Below are 17334 nucleotides of genomic sequence, written 5' to 3' on the forward strand. Positions count from 1 at the left end.
ACACACACACACACACACACACACACACACACACACACACGCACACACAACACACGGCTGATGTCTATTGCGCGGTTCGGTGACATGCGCCACCACCAAACAGAGACATGCCGTACGTCGGCGAGCAGATGCAGGACCACCTGTTCGTCCCGGTCGCCTTCTCCGCGCTCAAGCCCGTAACGATGGACAAGGCCGTGGTCGAGGTGCGCACTGACCACCACCCCATCTCACCGAGCATGAGCCCACGAATTTTTGACCAGTCGGCTCACTAGCTTTGTTTTAATGGGCGCGACAGAACATCGGCAACTTGGTTCGGTACCTGCTGTTCAAGAAGGGGCCGTACACTTCCCAGGCCCTCGAGTCGATGGCCTTCATCCGCACCGAAAACTGTCACCTGCCCGACGTATGACGATCCACACAGCCCTCATGCCTCTCGTATATAAATTTGCGTGTCATGTCAACTAACACTCAGTCGTGTGACACACAACACAACACAAACACAACACACACACACACACACACACACACACACACACACACACAACACACAATGTGCTTTGTGGGTTTTGCGTGGCAGCCCATTCCCGATCTGCAAATCCACTGCCTCTGCTCGGGTCTCACCGGCATGGAGCCCGAGAAGGTCAAGGCGCAGTTCGGCCTCAACATCGAAGACTACGAAACCAGTCAGTTTGGGTACGTGTGTGCGTGTGCGGCTGTGCGTGTGCTGTCGTGCGCTATCGATCTAACTTTCGTGTGTGCGTGTGCGGTGGTGATGCGACTTGCAGGTTCTCGCTCCTGCCGACCCTCCTGCACCCGAAGAGCCGCGGCAGCGTGCGGCTGCGCTCCAAGGACCCCTTCGCCCCTCCCCGCATCCACCCGAACTACCTCAGCGAGGAGGACGACGTCCGGCTGCTCATGGCCGGCGTCCGGCTCGTGCGCCAGATCGTGGCGTCGTCGGTGTTCGACGGCATCCGCGGGCGGGAGATGTACGACAAGGAGCTGCTCAAGCGGCACCCGGACCCCGAGAGCGATGGCTACGTGCGGGCCTTAGTCATCAAGAACTGCCTCACCGTGTACCACCCCACCGGCACCACGCGCATGGGGCCAGTGCAAGACAAGACCACCGTGGTCGACACTCACCTCCGGGTACGCACATGCTGCGGGCGACACCGCACACGCACAAGAACACGCACAAGAACACGCACTCACAGCGTGGGGTGAATGGTGCAGGTGCACGGGCTGAAGAGCCTGCGTGTGGCGGACCTGAGCGTGTGTCCGGAGATAATCTCGGGCAACACCAACGCACCGGCAATCATGATCGGCGAGAAGGCCAGCGACATCATCCTACACGACACCCTCATCAGCACCGCCGACGGCCAACAACAGCCGGCCACCACCACTGTCGTCGTCGCTGCTGCTCGCGCCAGGCACATCGCCCACCTCTAACACTCGCGAGGCAGGCCTACGCCTACACACACCAGCCTCGGCGAATACACTCGGCCGGTTTTCCCAAGATTGTTGCTGACGTGGCACTGTATTTTGCGAGCCAATCCGCAACGCTAGCACGCATAAAGCAACCAACCACACGCGAGTTTTTCACTTCTTTGTTTGAATTCTTAAAGTGTGGGCCGAGAGACCTTGAGGCCTGCTGGATCACGCGGCGTTCTGGCGCGTGTCGTGTGTGGCGTGGCACATGCCCAGGCGCGAGCATCGTGGCCGGGGACCCTTGATGGCATTGAAGGAGAAGTTTCAGCTCAAGGCCGCGGCGTTGAAGAGAAGCGATTCAGGCCACCAACTCGAGCTTGCCGATGCGTGCTGCAACGGCCGGGTCTCTGATTGGCCGATGCTCCCTATAAAACCTTGGCGCTGCCCACATTCACACCAAGTTTATCTGCATACTCAAGGCCTTCGCGTCAACCAACTCCAACCCACAGTTACTACCAACACATCACGATAGATCATGGCTCGCTTCACCAACAACTTTGCCACCGTGTTGCTGCTTCAGCTGGTGCTCGTTCTGGCGGTCGTGTGGGCTGCCTACGGCCAAGCGTCCCCTTCCCCCTCGGCCTCGGCATCACCGGTAGAATCGCCTTCGGCCTCTCCGTCATTCGGCACCTCGCCCACTCCTTCGCCCACGGCCTCGCCGTCGTTCGGCTCCTTGCCCACGACCACCCCTTCGCCCTCTGCTGTGCCAACCGCCGCACGCTCGCCCCAGCCCTCCCAGGAGCCCTCGTCCGCCTCGGGCCTCAGCAGCTTCCTCGTGGACGCCCTCGCGCACCTCTTCTAAGGCTCATCGCTCGACCACTCTCTTTGTACCAGTTCATCAACGCACCAGATCAAGAACAAAGAATGACTACAAAATCGTAAAAAAAGTACAAATTTTTGCCCCCAAGCTTGAAGGCTCTTCCTCAACCGCAAGAAGGCCTTCACCCACCATGGCCAGGTGCAGATCTCTCAATGGCATCCCCTCCAACCCATCTGTGTCTCGCACCAGACAGACGCAAGGAAGCAACGGCAGAAGAGGAGAAATTACATTTTAAATATTGGGGGGGGGACACACGCAGTGAGGCGAAGGCCTCAGCGCCAGGAAGGGGGGTCCCTAGTTGACAGACATCCGGTTCCACACGTTGGCGGCGCGCGAGTCGGGGTGGTACCGGACCCAGAGGGCGAACCACGAGAGACCGATCGAGGCGAGACAGGCCGTGCCGGCGAGGACCACCAGGACGATGGCCCAGACGGGCAGGAAGGGGATCGAGATGATCGTCATCTTCTGGCTTCTGTTACTGAAGTTGTTGTTCCTCGTGCTGATGAACATGTAAGCACCTGTCGCCACGCAACGCATAACCCTCATCAGCTTGTTGTCAAACCGCACACACGACCGCACACGCAAATGCACGACCGCACACGCACGCACAGCGATGTAGGGAGAGGGATGCGCGTACCGGTCTGGGAGGCGCCGACCTTGTGGAGGCCCTGGTCCTGGTAGGTGCTGGCGGCGTTGAGCTTGGCGCAATTGCGCGGGTCGCGGTTGATGGTGTTCTGGTCGGTGCCGAGCCGGGCGATGAGCTGCGCCAGCGTGTCGCACTCCTTCTGGTTCAGGTGAGCCAGCGACATGCGCGCCTCCTCGCCGAAGAAGTGGCGCGAGTCAGAGTAGGTGAGGGGCACGTTGTCGTCCAGGTTCTCCACCTGGACCAGGTTGGACATGTCCGTGCCGTAGGTGCCCTCGCCGTCGTTGTTCTTCGGGTTGTAGATGCTGCCGGTCCACTGGATGTGGATGTGGTCGTTGGGCCGCACGTTGAGCGTGGTCGGCACAAAGTCGTACTCCACGCACGGGAAGACCTGCACGATGTTACCGCGCTTGCCCCTGTGTGTGTGTGTGTGTGTGTGTGTGTGTGTGTGTGTGTGTGTGTGTGTGTGTGTGTGTGTGTGTGTCGCCCCGTTCGGTCAGCTCACCGCGCGCGCACACACACATCGCGCACGCACAACGCGAATCAAAGCGACGCGTGGTGCGTACCGAACGTTCAAGTTGAAGATCTTGTCCATGGGTCCGATGTTGGAGGGGCGGCTGCGGATGGAGAAGGTGTAGCTCCGGTCCTGGAACGTCCTGCCGGTCTGGGCCGTGTTGAGCGCCAGCGTGAGGTTCCGGGCCTTGATCACCGGCGTGTCCTCCCTCTCGAATTGCACTGCATTGCGATTCCACTTTATGAGCCGTGTGTGTGTGCGCACGCGCGTCGTGTGTCGTGCCGTGTGTGTGCGATTGAAACAAAGGGGGAAAAAAAGGTGGCGGTGAGTACCGGTGGGGTTGTTCCTGATGGGGCTCTTGATGCCCTTCGTCTTGTCGAGGTTCTGGTCGCTGTAGGTGTTCCACGCGTCGTAGTCGCCCACGGAGATGTTGTAGCGCAGGCGCAGAACGCAGTTCTCGTTGGGGTCGTCGGGGATGGTCCAGTTGTAGGACGAGGCCCAGCCGGTGGGGGTGTTGCCCAGGTGGTTGTCGCGCGACAGCGGGGCCTCGAGGCAGTCCAGGCCGCCGCCGTGCGCGGGCGCGGTGAGCCAGGTGCCCTTGTTGGCCTTGCACTGGGCCTCGTTGTTGAGCTTCGGGTTCGAGCAGTAGCCGCGGCCCTTGGCATTCTCCGTGTTCTCCTTGTAGTAGTCGCACCGCGACACGTCCGAGGTGAGCACGGCGATGTCCTTCCACGGCGTCGGGTGCCAGTAGGGGTAGTAGTCGCGCTCCTCGGGGCACTCGAAGCCGCTGCGGCCGCCGCCCGGGTTCTGGCGCGTGTTGCGGGCCGACGGGCCGGGCTTCTGGTCGGCCAGGAACAGGCCCTTGTTGCGCTCGCGCAGCTTGCAGTCCTGGTAGTAGGCGTAGGACTCGTGCATGCCGTACTTGTAGGCCTGCTTGCCGTTGTTGTTCAACGTGTCCGCCGCCTTCTCGTTGTACGTGTTGGGGTCATCCGGGATCGACTCTGTTCAGCACCCCCACACGACCATAACTGTCAGGTGCGTGTGCTGTGTGCGGTGGTGCGTGTGTGTGTGCGGTCGGGGAGAGCACGCGGTACCGGTGGTGAGGCCGTCGCGGACCTGCTCGCCGCAGGTGTACTGGAGGATGAGCTCGCAGTGGACGTTGCGCTGCTTGCTGTCGGGACCGCAGCCGTGCTGGTTGGTCCACTCCACCATCAACTGCGAACCGGAGTAGTAGTACATCTTCGGACCCCAGGCATAGCCGCCCTTACCGTTGTTCTGTTTGGATCCAGTAGAAGAGGGGGGGGGTAAGAAAAAATATGAAATCATCAGGTGCTGATGCAAATCGGTGAATTGAGGTGAGGGATCAAAAGATCTTTCGTAGAAGCCGTCTATTGCAGATTAAGATGATTATATTATTAATTATTATAATTAATGAGAGAGGTGGTAAAGAAGGAGGCGGCACCTGAGTATCGCACATTCGATTATTATTGTTACGATTCACGCTCTCCTCGTTGAGGCGGTTGTTGCACCCACGCGGGCAGTGCATGTAGACGTCGCCCCACGCTCCGCCAACGACCATCATCAAGATCGCGACCGCCACAGCGACCGTGCCGAGGCGTGCCATCTTCTTCTTTTTGCTGCAATCGGTCTTCTTTTTGTTTGGCTCTACCTACCCGGCGGCAGAAAATCGATTCAAGGTACCCCTGTGGGCAGAGAAGAAGATACAGATGTGCAAGGCCGCGACCGTGTGGTGGGTCAATGTCGGCAGGATCTCTTAATTAACACGCGTCTCTTGTCCAATGGCCACTGGACTGCCCTAGTGCAGGATCGTCCGCGAGTGATTGGTGGAGAAGTGCAGCGTTCCGCCGAATGCATTATTGGAATATCTTAAAAATAAAACGTCTTTAAAAATGCAAGAATTAAAAATTTAAAGACCACTGCTTTCGCGGAAGGGATTGATTTTTTTATTGCAACTCAAACTCCACGCCCCAACTGATTTTGGGCCACTCGCGGTGACAAAGGCACCCCTGAACAGTGAAATGGGTATGACGCATCGGCCTTTGATGTTGTGCAATTGTTCATTACATTAGGGGGAACTTCTCAACAACTTTATTTGCCAGAGGTGGCGCAGGTGTTCTCCTTTGGCAACACCGTTGGTACTGTTCACTCCATTGCCCCCCCCCAACCAACGATTTAAAGTTGAATTTAACTTCAACGATTTATTTGTTGACGTAACCAGGTTCGCACGGCGCACCATGCCCCACTCCCAAGTTGGTATGTTGCCAACTCGTTTGTTTGAAGATCTTCTTATGGGTTCTACTCACCTCCTCCCCCTTCTCTTTGTTTCTTCTTCTCGCAGGTGGAGACGCAGTTCGGCAAGAGGCAGGTGAAGCAGGTCTCGGCCGGTCTGTACCAAACCTGGGCCACATCAGGTAACATGACGTGACGTGATGCCTCTTCGTGCTGGCTCCAACGGAGCAGTTGCTCGTGTCTGCCTTACTAACACCACCCACAACCCGCTGCTGACCGACGTGTCGGTGTTCCCCATGGCGTGCACTCTCTGTACAGCCAACGGTGAATGCCACTTGTGGAAAGAGGGCACCAGCATGTCCGCGGATCTGCGAGCCCTCGCCACCAAGGAAAAGTGCGTGCAAGTGTCGTGCGGGCAGACCTACTCCGCGCTGCTCTTCGAATCCGGCGTGGTGCGCTCGCTCTCCTCCGTTCTCTCCTTCACTGCCCATCAACCCGGTTCCGTGTCGCTCACCGTGTCGCTCGGCGCGTTCACAGGGCAAGGTGTACAACTCGGGTCATTTGACCTCTCTGCCGCCCGTCCTTGAAACCGAAGACGAAAGCTCGGTCGTGATTAAGCAGGTACAGTGCAGCTCTCGTCTTCTTCTGAGCCGCCGATGTGTAACGCGATGGTTCGCTCTTCTGAATGTAGCGCGTCTCACGCTGCACATTCACCCACCTCATACCTGTAGGTCGCCTGTGCTGATGACCACATCCTTGCCCTGCTCGAAGATGGCCGAGGTGACTCACAACTCTTTTGGCTATGCCATTTTCCCCTCTAGCTCCAATTGCTTTTTTTATTATTTACTTGTTTATTATTTATATAATTAGTGTGTATGTGCTCGAGTATGCCTGGCGCGAGGGAGTCCGACTGGCGGCTTTTGGACTTTGGTGGCAAGTCGGTGGCCAGCATCGCTGTCGGCCAGATGTACTCCGGTACGTAGTAGCCGTGTAAGTGTGCCACGCGGTGTCCCGTTCGAGGACCTTTTAGTGACGTCACCGCGTCTCCTCGCGCAGCTGCTGTCACCACCGATGGCGGCTTGTGGACTTTCGGCATCGGTCCGCTGGGTCACGCCATCAGTGTGAAACAGGTATGTGCGTACATTTCGTGTGAATCAAAGAATGGATGAAGAAGGTGAAGGAGTAGATCGCTGATTCCTTCCCACCAGGACCCTGAACAAGTGGAGGCCCTCAGAGGGAAAAAGGTGGTCGCCGTCGCGTGCGGGTCCTTCCACATGGGTTGCGTCACCGAATCGGGCGAACTCTACACCTGGGGCTCATCCGTGTGGCACCAGCTGGGTGCGTACCTCACTGCGCCCCTTCCCTTCCCCTCTTCTTTCCACGAAGGTGGACAAGCCGCTCACATCACCATCATCGCGTGCTACTCTACTGCAGGCCACGGTGAGCGCAAGAACGTGGTGGAGCCACGACGTGTCACTGCGCTCGAGGGCAAGCGAGTCGTGGAGGTGTCCTGTGGCGCCTACCACACCGCCGTACGCACCGACGCCGGTCGCGTTTACACGTTCGGTGCCGGCTCTCTGGGCGCCCTCGGTATATTTTTCTCTCCCAAGCCCGCCACCGGTGGAGCCGAATGAGTGGACTCACCCCGAGAGGCGCCCACTCCTCTTGTGCAGGTCATGGCGATTTGGTCGACCAGGAGATCCCGCGCTTGGTCGATTCGCTGGTCAATCGGTGCGTTCAGCACGTGTCCTGTGGCTGGTACCACACCACGGTGGTCGTGGGTATGGATCCCAACATCTCCCTGTTAAGGTACCGAACAACAGCAGCTCGCTCGAGAAAGAGCGTAAACCTCCCCCTTACTCACATTCTTACGACCAGGGATGAAATGGGCAAGCTGCTGCACGAGCAATCCGATTTTTTCGACATCGACGTTTACTGCGGGCAAGAGCCCGCCAAGCCACCGATTCGTGCGCACAAGGTATAACACTTCGCTGGTCCTCGGTTACGCGTAGTCTGCGGTGCGCCTGCCTAGGTCTGCTTGATTGGTGTTGACACCAGATCGCCTCTGTCCGTCAGGTGGTACTGGCGGCTCGGTGTCCGAAGCTCGCCGAGGTCCTTGCCGCCGACCCCGGCAAACAAGAACTGTACATCAGCGGAATGGACTCAGCCACGCTCGCCGAGTTTCTGCACTTTCTCTACACGGATACCACGCGACAGGGCCTCGACGTAGGTACGGACCGCGACACCCACAACAAACCCCACGGCCGTCCGCTCTCCTCTGTCGCAGATCGTTTGTCGCTGACCTTGTACCGGAATCGATAGATATGCTGCTGAATCTGTTGAGCGTGGGCGTGGCCTACAACTCTGCCCTCTTACAGAAACGGTACGAACCGCACACACCCCGACTATCGCACACGCACGCGCGCGTGTTGAGTGTTTTGAGTGCGTTATCGCTAAATTGCTCATGTTTTTTTATCTGCCTGCAGATGTGTCGAGTTGTTCCAGGATGAGCTTAGCCTCGACAACGTGCTCGCGCACTGGCGCAAAGTGCTCGACAAGCCCGAGCCCTGGGTGCTCGACTACAGGCAGATGCTGCACAACGCCGTGGTGGGGTTCATCCTCCGGGAGGACAACCTACAGCTCCTGGCCACCAAGGACGTCGAAGCGCTCCAGGCGATGATGCCGCACGATCCGCGCCTGACCAGCGCAGCGGAGGCGCAGTTGGTCAGGCGGCCCGACGGCCAACTGCTCGTCGATAGGCCGCTCAGCTCCAGCAGGGGCGCGCTGAGGGCCAGCCAGCAGAGGATCAGGCCCGACGAAGTGATAGAAGAAGAAGTAGCTACAGAAGAAGAGTTGGAAGAAGAGAAGAAGAAAGAAGAGAAAGAAGGGGAGGCGAAGGAGGCGAAGAAGGAAAGTGAAGAGAGCGAGGCGGCGGAGAACAAGGAAGAGCAGCAGCACGAAGTGGTTGAGTCGCTTAAGACGACCGACACACAGGAGGAAGTGGTGGAGGCCAAGGCCGAAGCCACCGAGGCCGAACCGCGGGCGAGGAGCCAGTGCGAGACCGAGGAGATCGCGAGATGGGAGGCAGAGACAGCGAACGAAGAGAAGGTGGCGCAAGAGACCAGCACGACGGCCGATGACGCGACGGAGCGCGACACTGAAACGAAAGAAGAAGAAGAAACCACCACGACCGAAACGGAGCAAGAACGGAACACAGGATCGAGTGGAAGCGAGGCCAGTACAAGTGCACCGCCAAGTGTTGAGAAGTCGAATCAGGAGGAGATCAAAGTGGAGGTGGTGGTGGTGGAGGAGGAGGAGCCGGAGGAGCCCACGACGTACACATTCCACACGGACCTGCAGCGGTTCGTCAAGTGCAGTCAGTTCGCCGATGTCACGTTCGCAGTCGAGGGCGAACTCATTCCGGCGCACAAGGTGCGTACACACACCCGGTGGCGGCCCAGCACTGCGATACGTACCGGTGTGCCCACCCACTTACTCACTCATGTACTCTTCAGGCGATTCTATGCGGCCGGAGCGAGCACTTCCGCGCCATGTTCACTTCGGGCATGAGGGAGTCGCAGGTACCAACCATTGCCCCGCTGCTCCTCTGCTTGCGCGGGCCGAGAGGCCCATACACTGCTAAGCTATTGAATGTGCTGTGCTGTGCTGTGCTGTCGCCGGCAGGCTGAGGTGATCGACGTGCACGACATCACTCTGCCGGCCTTCAACGCGCTGCTCAACTACCTGTACTCAGGCGTCGTCGAAATCACCGAGGACAACGTGGTGGAGCTGCTCATGATCTCCAACCAGTACACGCTCACGCACCTCCAGGAGCAGTGCGAGTGCTACGTCGAAAAGGGAATCTACAAGGACAACGCCGCCTACATCCTCGAGATGGCGCATCGGTATCAAACGCACCACCTGCGCACCATCGCCATGAACTACATGCTCCAGCAGGTACGTCGCTAGCTGCGCCAGGCCGCCCTTGGAGGGAAGAAGATTGCCTTCGCAGTGTCCTAACGACGCGTCGTCCGCGGTGGGTGCGGGGAAAAAATAATCGACAGAGGGACCACGTGATGCGCACCGAAGGGTTCCAAGAGCTGTCCGACGAGCTGTTGCAAGAGTTCAAGTCGAACGGTGCGTGAACCTGCCCTCAGCTCTTCTTTTTTTCTTTTACCCACGGGTTGTGTGGCTGACCATGACTTAAGTGGCCTGTGCCAAGAACTGCAAGGCGACGGGGACTGGCGCGTCGAAGGGGTACGAAGGCGAGACGGCCTTCTTCAAGATCGAGGTACACACCACCACCACCTACGCGCTTGTGCTTCGTCCGCCGGGGCGACGCAGTGCGTGGCCACCACTGGAGGTGCTTACCCCGCAAATGCCCGCGGTGAACGCGCGCAGGCCTTTGACGAGTTTGGCAACAAGTGCGCACGCGGGGGCGAGAACTTCAAGGTCCAGATCCTCGAGGAGACGCCCGCCGAGCGAGCGGTGCGCAAGAGGCGCGAGGCCGAGGCGAAGCGGAAGGTCGCGGAGGCGCAAAAGACCACCGCAACGACGTGCACCGTCACACCTGACACCGCCGCCCCGGGCGACACCACCACGACCGCGGCCGTAGAGGAGACGTCCGACACCGCCGCGGCCCAGGCGGGAGAATACAAGAGCGGCGCGGAAGAGAAGGAGGCGACGAAAGAGAAACTCGAGGCGGAGGAAGAGAAGGAGAAGAAGAACGAAGGAGAAGAAGAAGAAGTGGAGGAAGAGGGGGTTGATAGCGAGAAGGAGGAAGAGGACTATCGGAACAGGAAGCCGATCGTTGACGCCGAGGCCGGCGAAGAGGAGCAGCAGCACGAAACGCAATGGTTGGCGTACCACGATGACGAGTTCTGGGTATGCGAAGAATGCACGCTGCTCAACTCCAAGGTTCGTTCCTGTATCGTGTGCGGTGGTGCGTGCGGTGGTGCGTGCGTGGCACAACAAAGCTCCATTTATTTATTTATTCCCTGATTGTCTGCAGACGTTGACGTGCGCGGTCTGCGATGCGGCTCGGCCTGTGGTGACCAATTCCGGCTCCTCCAAGTGGATTCGGGCGGTGCACCTGTTGGGCAACAACGACGGCTCCTACCTGGTCCTCGACCTCTCCTCCGCGCATCGCCTATTCATCTCCTCCCTCCTCATCACCATCTCCTCCTGGCGCTGTAGGTGAGCTATGTGGCGCTGCGGTCGGGACGGTATTCCCTGCACATCAAGCTGGGCGATGAGCCCATCGCCGGGTCGCCCTATTTCCTGCGCGTCGAGCCTGGTACCCGCCAATTCTAACATTTATTTTATCATAATAATAATAATAATATAATTCAAGTACTATTATTATTATTATTATATTTATGTATGTTTACTGTATTTTGGCTGCAGCGTACGCCGCGAGCCAATGCACAGCGGACGGCGAGGGTCTGCGACGAGTGGAGATCGACAACGAGACCACCTTCACGATCCAGGCGCGCGACATGTTCGGCCGCCCCATCCGCGCGGGCTCGAAGTGGTTCGTCGTCCGCCTCTCCCACCAGGAGGAGTCCGCCAACTCGCACATGGACTGGAAGGCGGACAAGGGCATGGTGACCGACAACAACGACGGCACCTACACGGCCCGCTACACGCAACGCCAGGTGGGCAAGTTCTACGTGAGCGTGCTGCTGGGCCACATGCACATCAGCGGCAGCCCGTTCACGGTGCGGGCCGTGTCGACCGTCGCGCACGCGGCCAACTGCGTGGCCTTTGGCGACGGGCTCGAGCGGGCCGTCATCGGCCGCCCGGCCGCGTTCACCATCCAGGCCAAGGACCGGTACCGACCCCACGCCCCACCTCTCTGTCTGTCCCTCTATATGACACGTCAGCATTCCTGTCGACTAACCAAACGTTGCGCACAGGCAGGACAACCCGCTGGACAAGGGCGGCGACAAGTTTGTGATCGTCATCACGAGGACCACCGACCAAGGCTCTGCTGACGACGTCAATGGCGACAACGACAACGACGACGACGTGCGGTCGCTGCTGGCATCGCTGCCTGTCGGTGGGCCACCACCCGCGCCGGCGAAGGCTCGGCCCACCCGCGCCGTAGCCGTCCAGGACAGCTCCGCCTTCGCTGGTGGTCTCGGCCAGCTCCGGCACAAGCTCGCGGACGACGAGCAAGCGGCGCCGATGGTTGACGACGGTGCGGGCGACGCCGCGGCCGGGGCGACGGCAACACCGGCCTCGGCTCAGCTGCCGCGTACGTTCCGGCGCGCGCAGCGGCGCAACCGCGACGCGCTCAGTCCGTCGCCCCAGCCGGCCGACGAGGGCGGCGACGGATCGACGTCGCCAGAGGAAAACGAGAAGGAAAACGAGAAGGAAAAGGAACTAGAAGAACACCCACACACGAAGACCAAGAGAGAGTCGAAGGAGAGTGAGGAGGATAGCGAGGAGGGGAGTGAAGAGGAGGGCGAGGAGGAAAAGGAGGGAAGAAGAAAGCGGAACCTGTTGGATGTCGACTCCAACGCCACCACCGTGGCGAGCACGCGCCGTCCGCTTCCTCCGCCGGCTGTCATCCAATCTCGAATCAGCAAAGCTGGTACCGTGTGTCGTGTCGTTGGTCGTGTCGTTGGTCGTGTCGTGTCGTGTCGTGTCGTGTGTGTCGTGTTGTGGTATTGAGCTGACATCCAATTCGTGCATTTTATTTTGGTCGTCAGCCGAGGCCAGCCAGCGGGAATTCAACATCACCGTCGAGGACCAGGGCGTCGGGGTACGTTTTGGCCCAAACAAACGGCCGCTCGCTGGCCTTACATCTCGCCTCGGCTCTTAACCCGTGGCGGCGGTGGTGGTGATGACGCGTCTCACAGGTGTACCTCGTGCACTACACCGTCAAGGAGGCCTCCGACTCGTACCGGATTCACATTCTCCACAACAATCAGCACATCCTCGTACGCGCCCTCTTCCCCTGATGATGATGATGATGACGATGATGATGATGACTATTGGCCTGACCGGTTCTTCTCCGCGCGCAGGGGAGCCCGTTCGCGTTGGCAAACGTGACGGAGGCGCCGCAGCCGACGAGTCAGCAGCTCGGCCAGACCGAGCCGCAGTCGACCTCGTTCCTCGCCTTTATCGAAGCTGAGGCCGGCGGCGGCCGTCCGGCCTCGCGCAAGGGCCGCGGGCCGCGCCGACCGGGGAGCAAGAGCTCAACAACGACCACGACGACGACGCCCTTGGCAGCAGATCTGGACACGCCGGCGGCCGCGGCCGACGCGTCGGGCGAAGAAAAGGGCGACAGTGGCTGGGACGTCACGCCGCACCGGTCGGAAGGCGAGGAAGTGAAGACGGAGGCGGAGGCGGAGACGGAGGCGCCGGTGGTCGACGAAGGGCAGGTGGCGGCTCCGTTGGGCTTCACGGTCTGCTGGGAGAGCACGGCCGTCTCGACGTTCGAGACGACCGACACATCGTCGCCCTTCTTCCGCCCGTCGTTCACCTTCACCCCGGCGGCGAGCGACCCGGCCAGCACCGACGCCACACCAACGACCACCGAGGGGACGGCTCTCTTCTCGCCTTCGCCGAGCGCCTCACCGTCGCCGACGCCGGCCTCGCCGTTCGGGTCACCCTTCTCTTCGCCCGCGTCGACGTCGCCGTTCACCGGCTTCAGCCCGTTCAGCGCTGCATCGACCTCTTCGCTCACCCCGTCGTTGACCACAACAACCGCGACGACCTCGCCATCATCGGGCCTCTCGCCCGTGGCCAAGGCACGCGCTGCGGGCAAGCGCTCCGCCGCCACGCGCACCAAGGCCAAGCCCGCCGCCGCCTCCCCGCCATCGCGCATCGAGTTTTGATTGAATCGTTCGTTTGCTGTGTTGTGTCAACAGCCAAACAATATTGTTTCCACATTCAGAGCTTGGCTTCGGTGGTGTTGTTGGTGATGCGCTGGTAGAGGTCCTTGGTCAGCGGCACGAAGGCGCCCTTGAGGTCGTCCCGGAAGTAGAGCTCGTCGTCGGTGATGACGTGCGGGTTGAAGCCCTGCTCGACGAGCTCGGTCTTCTTGTGCTTGAAGGTGCCCGTCACGTCCATGGCCGCCGTGGTCACGCGTACGAAGAGCGGAGCGGCGTAGAGCGGCAGCTCCGTCCTCACCAGTTTGTAGAGGGCGGCCATGTCAAACGTGGCCCGGTCCACGGGGATGATGCAGGCCATGCCAGCACGACCGTCCTGTGCGCCGATGCGGTTGGTGAGGCACACACATGACACCACGCACCACCACACACGCACACGCACACGCACACGCACGCACGCACGCACAGCAGAGTGGTGTACCTTGTGCGGGACTTTGACGCCGTAGACGTTACATTCCTGGACGCCGACGTTGCCGGTGGTGATCACCTCGGCCACCTCGGTCGTGGCGACGTTCTCGCCCTTCCATCGGAACGTGTCGCCGATCCGGTCCACAAAGTACACGTAGCCCTCCTGCCCAGGTACCACATTAGACCGACCGTGTGGTGTGTGTCGGTGTGTGCGGTGTGTGCGGTGTGTGATGTGTGCGGGTGAAGGAGGAGAGGCGAAACCCGATCGATGCGGAGGAGGTCTCCGGTTCTGAACCACATGTCACCCTTGGTGAATACATCGCGCAGGACCTAACCAACACGACCCACCTCTGGTGAGTCCAACCAAACCTTGTGTGTGTGTGTGTGTTCCCCAAAGGCCTCCGTTACCTTCTTCTCTGTCGCAGACGAATCGGTATAGCCCTGCGTCGTGTGCGGTGTGCGTCGTGTGTTGCGTCGTGTCACCAACTATCATTCCAACCCACGAGAGCACCCGAACTGGCCCAAAGCACGTGTATGTGTCGTACCAGGAACTGGCGCAGAGGGTCGTCGGGCTTGATGTTGCCCAGCATCTCGCCGATCTCGTTCTGCTCGCACTCTACACTCAGACATCGAACGTGCGGATACGTGTGAGGTGCGCCCAGGAAGCAGCGGCCCAGCGGCGCAGTGCTCTCTTCAAGTCGATCAGTGTGCACGGCCGTACCGAGGCAGAAGCCGGTCTTGGGGTCTCTGACGGGCATCTCCGATTCGACGTCGAACTTGACCAGGCGCCCGGGGTGCACCATGCGGATGAGGGGCGAGAGGTAGCCCACGGCGCCCACCTTGTTGAAGCTGTTCAGCAGCGCCACGTTGCCCTCCGTCGCAGCGTAGAACTCGCCTTCGACCCAGCAGACAACCCCCCGGAGGTCAGCACATTGTGCCGCGGTCGTGTGCGTGTGCGGTCGTGTGTGTGCGTGTGCGTGTGTGTGTGCGTGTGCGTGTGTGTGTGCGTGTGTGTGTGCGCGCGCGCGTGGTGAGTGCATGTGCGTGTGCGTGGTGAGTACGTGTACCGATCTGGGGAATATTGAAGCGCTTCTGGAACTCGGCCCAAATGTCGGGGCGGAGGCCGTTGCCGATTGCCAGACGCAGCCTGCCGGACACACGCAGACAAAAGCGGATTAGCGGATACCACGGCACGAGCTGTAGTGTGGTGTGGTGTGGTGACTCTCAATTGGGTGGGCGGGCTGCTGCGTTCGTACTGGTGCTGGGAGTCCGAGGGCTTGGGCGGGTGCGAGAGCAGATAGCGACATAGCTCGCCAATGTACTGAAACACGGTCGCCCTAACCACACACACAACACACACACACACACGACACACACACACGCCACACACACGATTATGTTGTGATGTGGCGCTGGAACCCAAGTGTGCTGACGTACTTGTGGGTGGCGATGTCCTCCCAGAAGCTGTTGGCCGAGAACTTGCGGCGCAGAATCAGCGTGCCCATGCCGTTCCTGCGAATAGGCGTATCCAGGCATGGAGCACACAAGAGAAAAGGAAAAAGAAAGAAATGAAGAAAGAAAGAAAGAAAGAAAGAATCGCTACCAGGTGGTGCTCACGCCGATGAGGGTGGCGGCGGAGTGGTAGAGCGGCAGCGCCGTGTAGAGCCTGTCGTTCTCCCCGACGTCCATCAGGTCCACAAAGCCGAGTCCCGCAGTCAGGAACTTGAGGTGCGAAACCAGAGCCGCCTTGGGCGCTCCCGTGGTGCCGCTGGAGCCATAGATACCACCACGCATGAGCTCAAGTGTGCGTGTGCGTGTGAGTGCGTGTGCGGCTGTGTGCGTGTGCGCGTGCGTGTGCGCGTGCGTGTGCGTGTGTGCGTGTGTGCGTGTGTTACGTGCCTCGTGTAGATGTAGAAGAGCTTGTCGGTGGCCGAAGTGTTGGCCCGGAAAGAGCGCGGAATGGCGGTGGTGTTGTTGCTGACGGCCAGGAGGCTGTCCAGATCGAACAGATTCCCCTCCGGAGCAGGACCGCCGCACGAGTACCACTTGCCGCCCAAGTCGCTCACCAACTCGCGCGAAATCACGTCCATGTGCTCGTGACCGACAAAGTAGTGCGTGGCCTTGCACACCGCCATCGAGTGACGCAACACCTGACAAGATCGGTGGTGGTGGTTCGCGAACAACGGTGATGAGGTGGTGTTGTGTGCAGGCAAAGAAAAGAAATCAAAGAAGAGAGAGAGAGAGGTTTGATGATTGTGTGTACGTGGCCGCGCAGGTTGGTGTTGATGAGCGAAGTCAGGACGCCGATCTTGGTCATCCCCAGCCTGTCGATCGAAAAGACAACCGTTAGCTAATGGATGAAGTAGGAGCTGTACAAGTAAGGCGCGAATGGAGACGGTGCGTACCACATGAAGATGAACTCGGGTCGGTTGTCCATCATCAGCGCAACGACGTCCTTCTCCTTGAGCCCGATGGATAGGGCCCAGTTGGCGACTGGAGTAGCACAGAGCCAATTAATTTCAAGACAGCGAAACACACACGCACGCGCACGCGCACACGCACGCTCCTCACCTTTGTTGGACTCGGCTTCGACTTCGGCGTAGGTGTAGCTCACCTTGGTGTTGCTCACCTTGGTGTTGCGGGTCAGATGGTCTTGCTTGTCGACAAACACGATGGCCTCCTTGTTGGGGTGGGCCTGGAGCACCGCGTTGAACATGTCGGCCACGGTCTGTTTGTTCTTGAGCGCCGAGTCCACCTTCCGCTTCACCTGCAGTCGTCATGGACGAGAGCAAAAGCGCGGGTGTTGAGTGTTGAACCAGTCTACATGTAGAGGAGGAGTGAAGCAAAGGCCTTTGACGCACCCGAGCGAGGCGCATGATGGTCCCGAAGTCCTTGCTAAGGTCGGGGCTCATGGAGTTGAGGTAGGCATAGCTGTTGGGGTGCGCCGGTGTGGAGGAGGGGTCAAGGCCAGCTCAGTGCGAACAGATGAGGGGCCTCAGAAAAAGAGGAAAGGTGGGTCGTACCCGAGGGCGGCCGACACGCCCAGGCCAGCCAGAGCAGCTTGCTTCGCTGTCACGCTGCGCACTACATGTAGGGAAAACAAAAACAAAAGCCTGTTCATTAAACCTCACAAATCTCGAAGCTGGGGCACAGGGCTCCTATTTAATCGAGATGAGAAGCTTTGGTGAACAAAGCAAAGAAGGGAAAACGTACGCCATTCAGGAAGGACAGACGAAGAAGAGGGAGCGGCGCTACCACCGCGACTCGCCATGATCGTTTGCCTTTTGCTCGCCTTGATAGAAACAAGTCAACT

The 17334-nt window shown here is 59.5% G+C and overlaps 5 protein-coding genes across 5 annotated transcripts in view; 3 read left to right on the forward strand and 2 right to left on the reverse strand.

The window, feature by feature from the left end:
* Positions 1-1446, forward strand: part of ACA1_076740 (GMC family oxidoreductase) — a gene marked incomplete at both ends in the record, with an annotated part of 3137 nt that extends 1691 nt beyond the window's left edge. The window contains 5 exons of the mRNA XM_004335786.1: positions 129-203; positions 296-403; positions 578-693; positions 786-1038; positions 1231-1446. Of these exons, the coding sequence (XP_004335834.1) occupies positions 129-203; positions 296-403; positions 578-693; positions 786-1038; positions 1231-1446 (768 nt within the window). The remainder of the gene's footprint in view (positions 1-128; positions 204-295; positions 404-577; positions 694-785; positions 1039-1230) is intronic.
* Positions 1447-1960: 514 nt separating this feature from the next.
* Positions 1961-2287, forward strand: ACA1_076750 (uncharacterized protein; the record flags this gene model as incomplete). Its single annotated transcript, XM_004335787.1, has 1 exon — positions 1961-2287. The coding sequence occupies one exon, from the start codon at positions 1961-1963 to the stop codon at positions 2285-2287; it is 327 nt and encodes a 108-aa protein (XP_004335835.1).
* Positions 2288-2599: 312 nt separating this feature from the next.
* On the reverse strand, positions 2600-5086 carry ACA1_076760 (uncharacterized protein; the record flags this gene model as incomplete). The annotated part of the gene is made up of 6 exons (XM_004335788.1): positions 2600-2823; positions 2943-3364; positions 3515-3683; positions 3795-4463; positions 4557-4737; positions 4964-5086. 6 exons carry the CDS (start codon positions 5084-5086, stop codon positions 2600-2602), a joined length of 1788 nt encoding a protein of 595 aa, XP_004335836.1.
* Positions 5087-5717: 631 nt separating this feature from the next.
* On the forward strand, positions 5718-13559 carry ACA1_076770 (BTB/POZ domain containing protein; the record flags this gene model as incomplete). The annotated part of the gene is made up of 25 exons (XM_004335789.1): positions 5718-5732; positions 5822-5894; positions 6031-6164; positions 6250-6333; positions 6618-6687; positions 6769-6842; positions 6921-7050; positions 7099-7302; positions 7386-7521; positions 7591-7690; positions 7771-7942; positions 8035-8095; positions 8199-9144; positions 9228-9293; positions 9397-9669; positions 9777-9849; positions 9921-10003; positions 10114-10629; positions 10724-10834; positions 10909-11008; positions 11119-11545; positions 11631-12310; positions 12429-12481; positions 12579-12659; positions 12744-13559. The coding sequence occupies 25 exons, from the start codon at positions 5718-5720 to the stop codon at positions 13557-13559; spliced, it is 5478 nt and encodes a 1825-aa protein (XP_004335837.1).
* Positions 13560-13614: 55 nt separating this feature from the next.
* ACA1_076780 (acylCoA synthetase) lies at positions 13615-17292 on the reverse strand (the record flags this gene model as incomplete). Its single annotated transcript, XM_004335790.1, has 15 exons — positions 13615-13929; positions 14035-14184; positions 14283-14351; positions 14567-14916; positions 15089-15168; positions 15278-15358; positions 15459-15533; positions 15625-15767; positions 15917-16171; positions 16285-16345; positions 16427-16514; positions 16593-16788; positions 16883-16952; positions 17045-17105; positions 17235-17292. The coding sequence occupies 15 exons, from the start codon at positions 17290-17292 to the stop codon at positions 13615-13617; spliced, it is 2052 nt and encodes a 683-aa protein (XP_004335838.1).
* Positions 17293-17334: the final 42 nt, after the last annotated feature.

Source organism: Acanthamoeba castellanii, assembly GCF_000313135.1.
Source record: "Acanthamoeba castellanii str. Neff unplaced genomic scaffold scf7180000084612, whole genome shotgun sequence".
NCBI lineage: Eukaryota > Discosea > Longamoebia > Acanthamoebidae > Acanthamoeba > Acanthamoeba castellanii.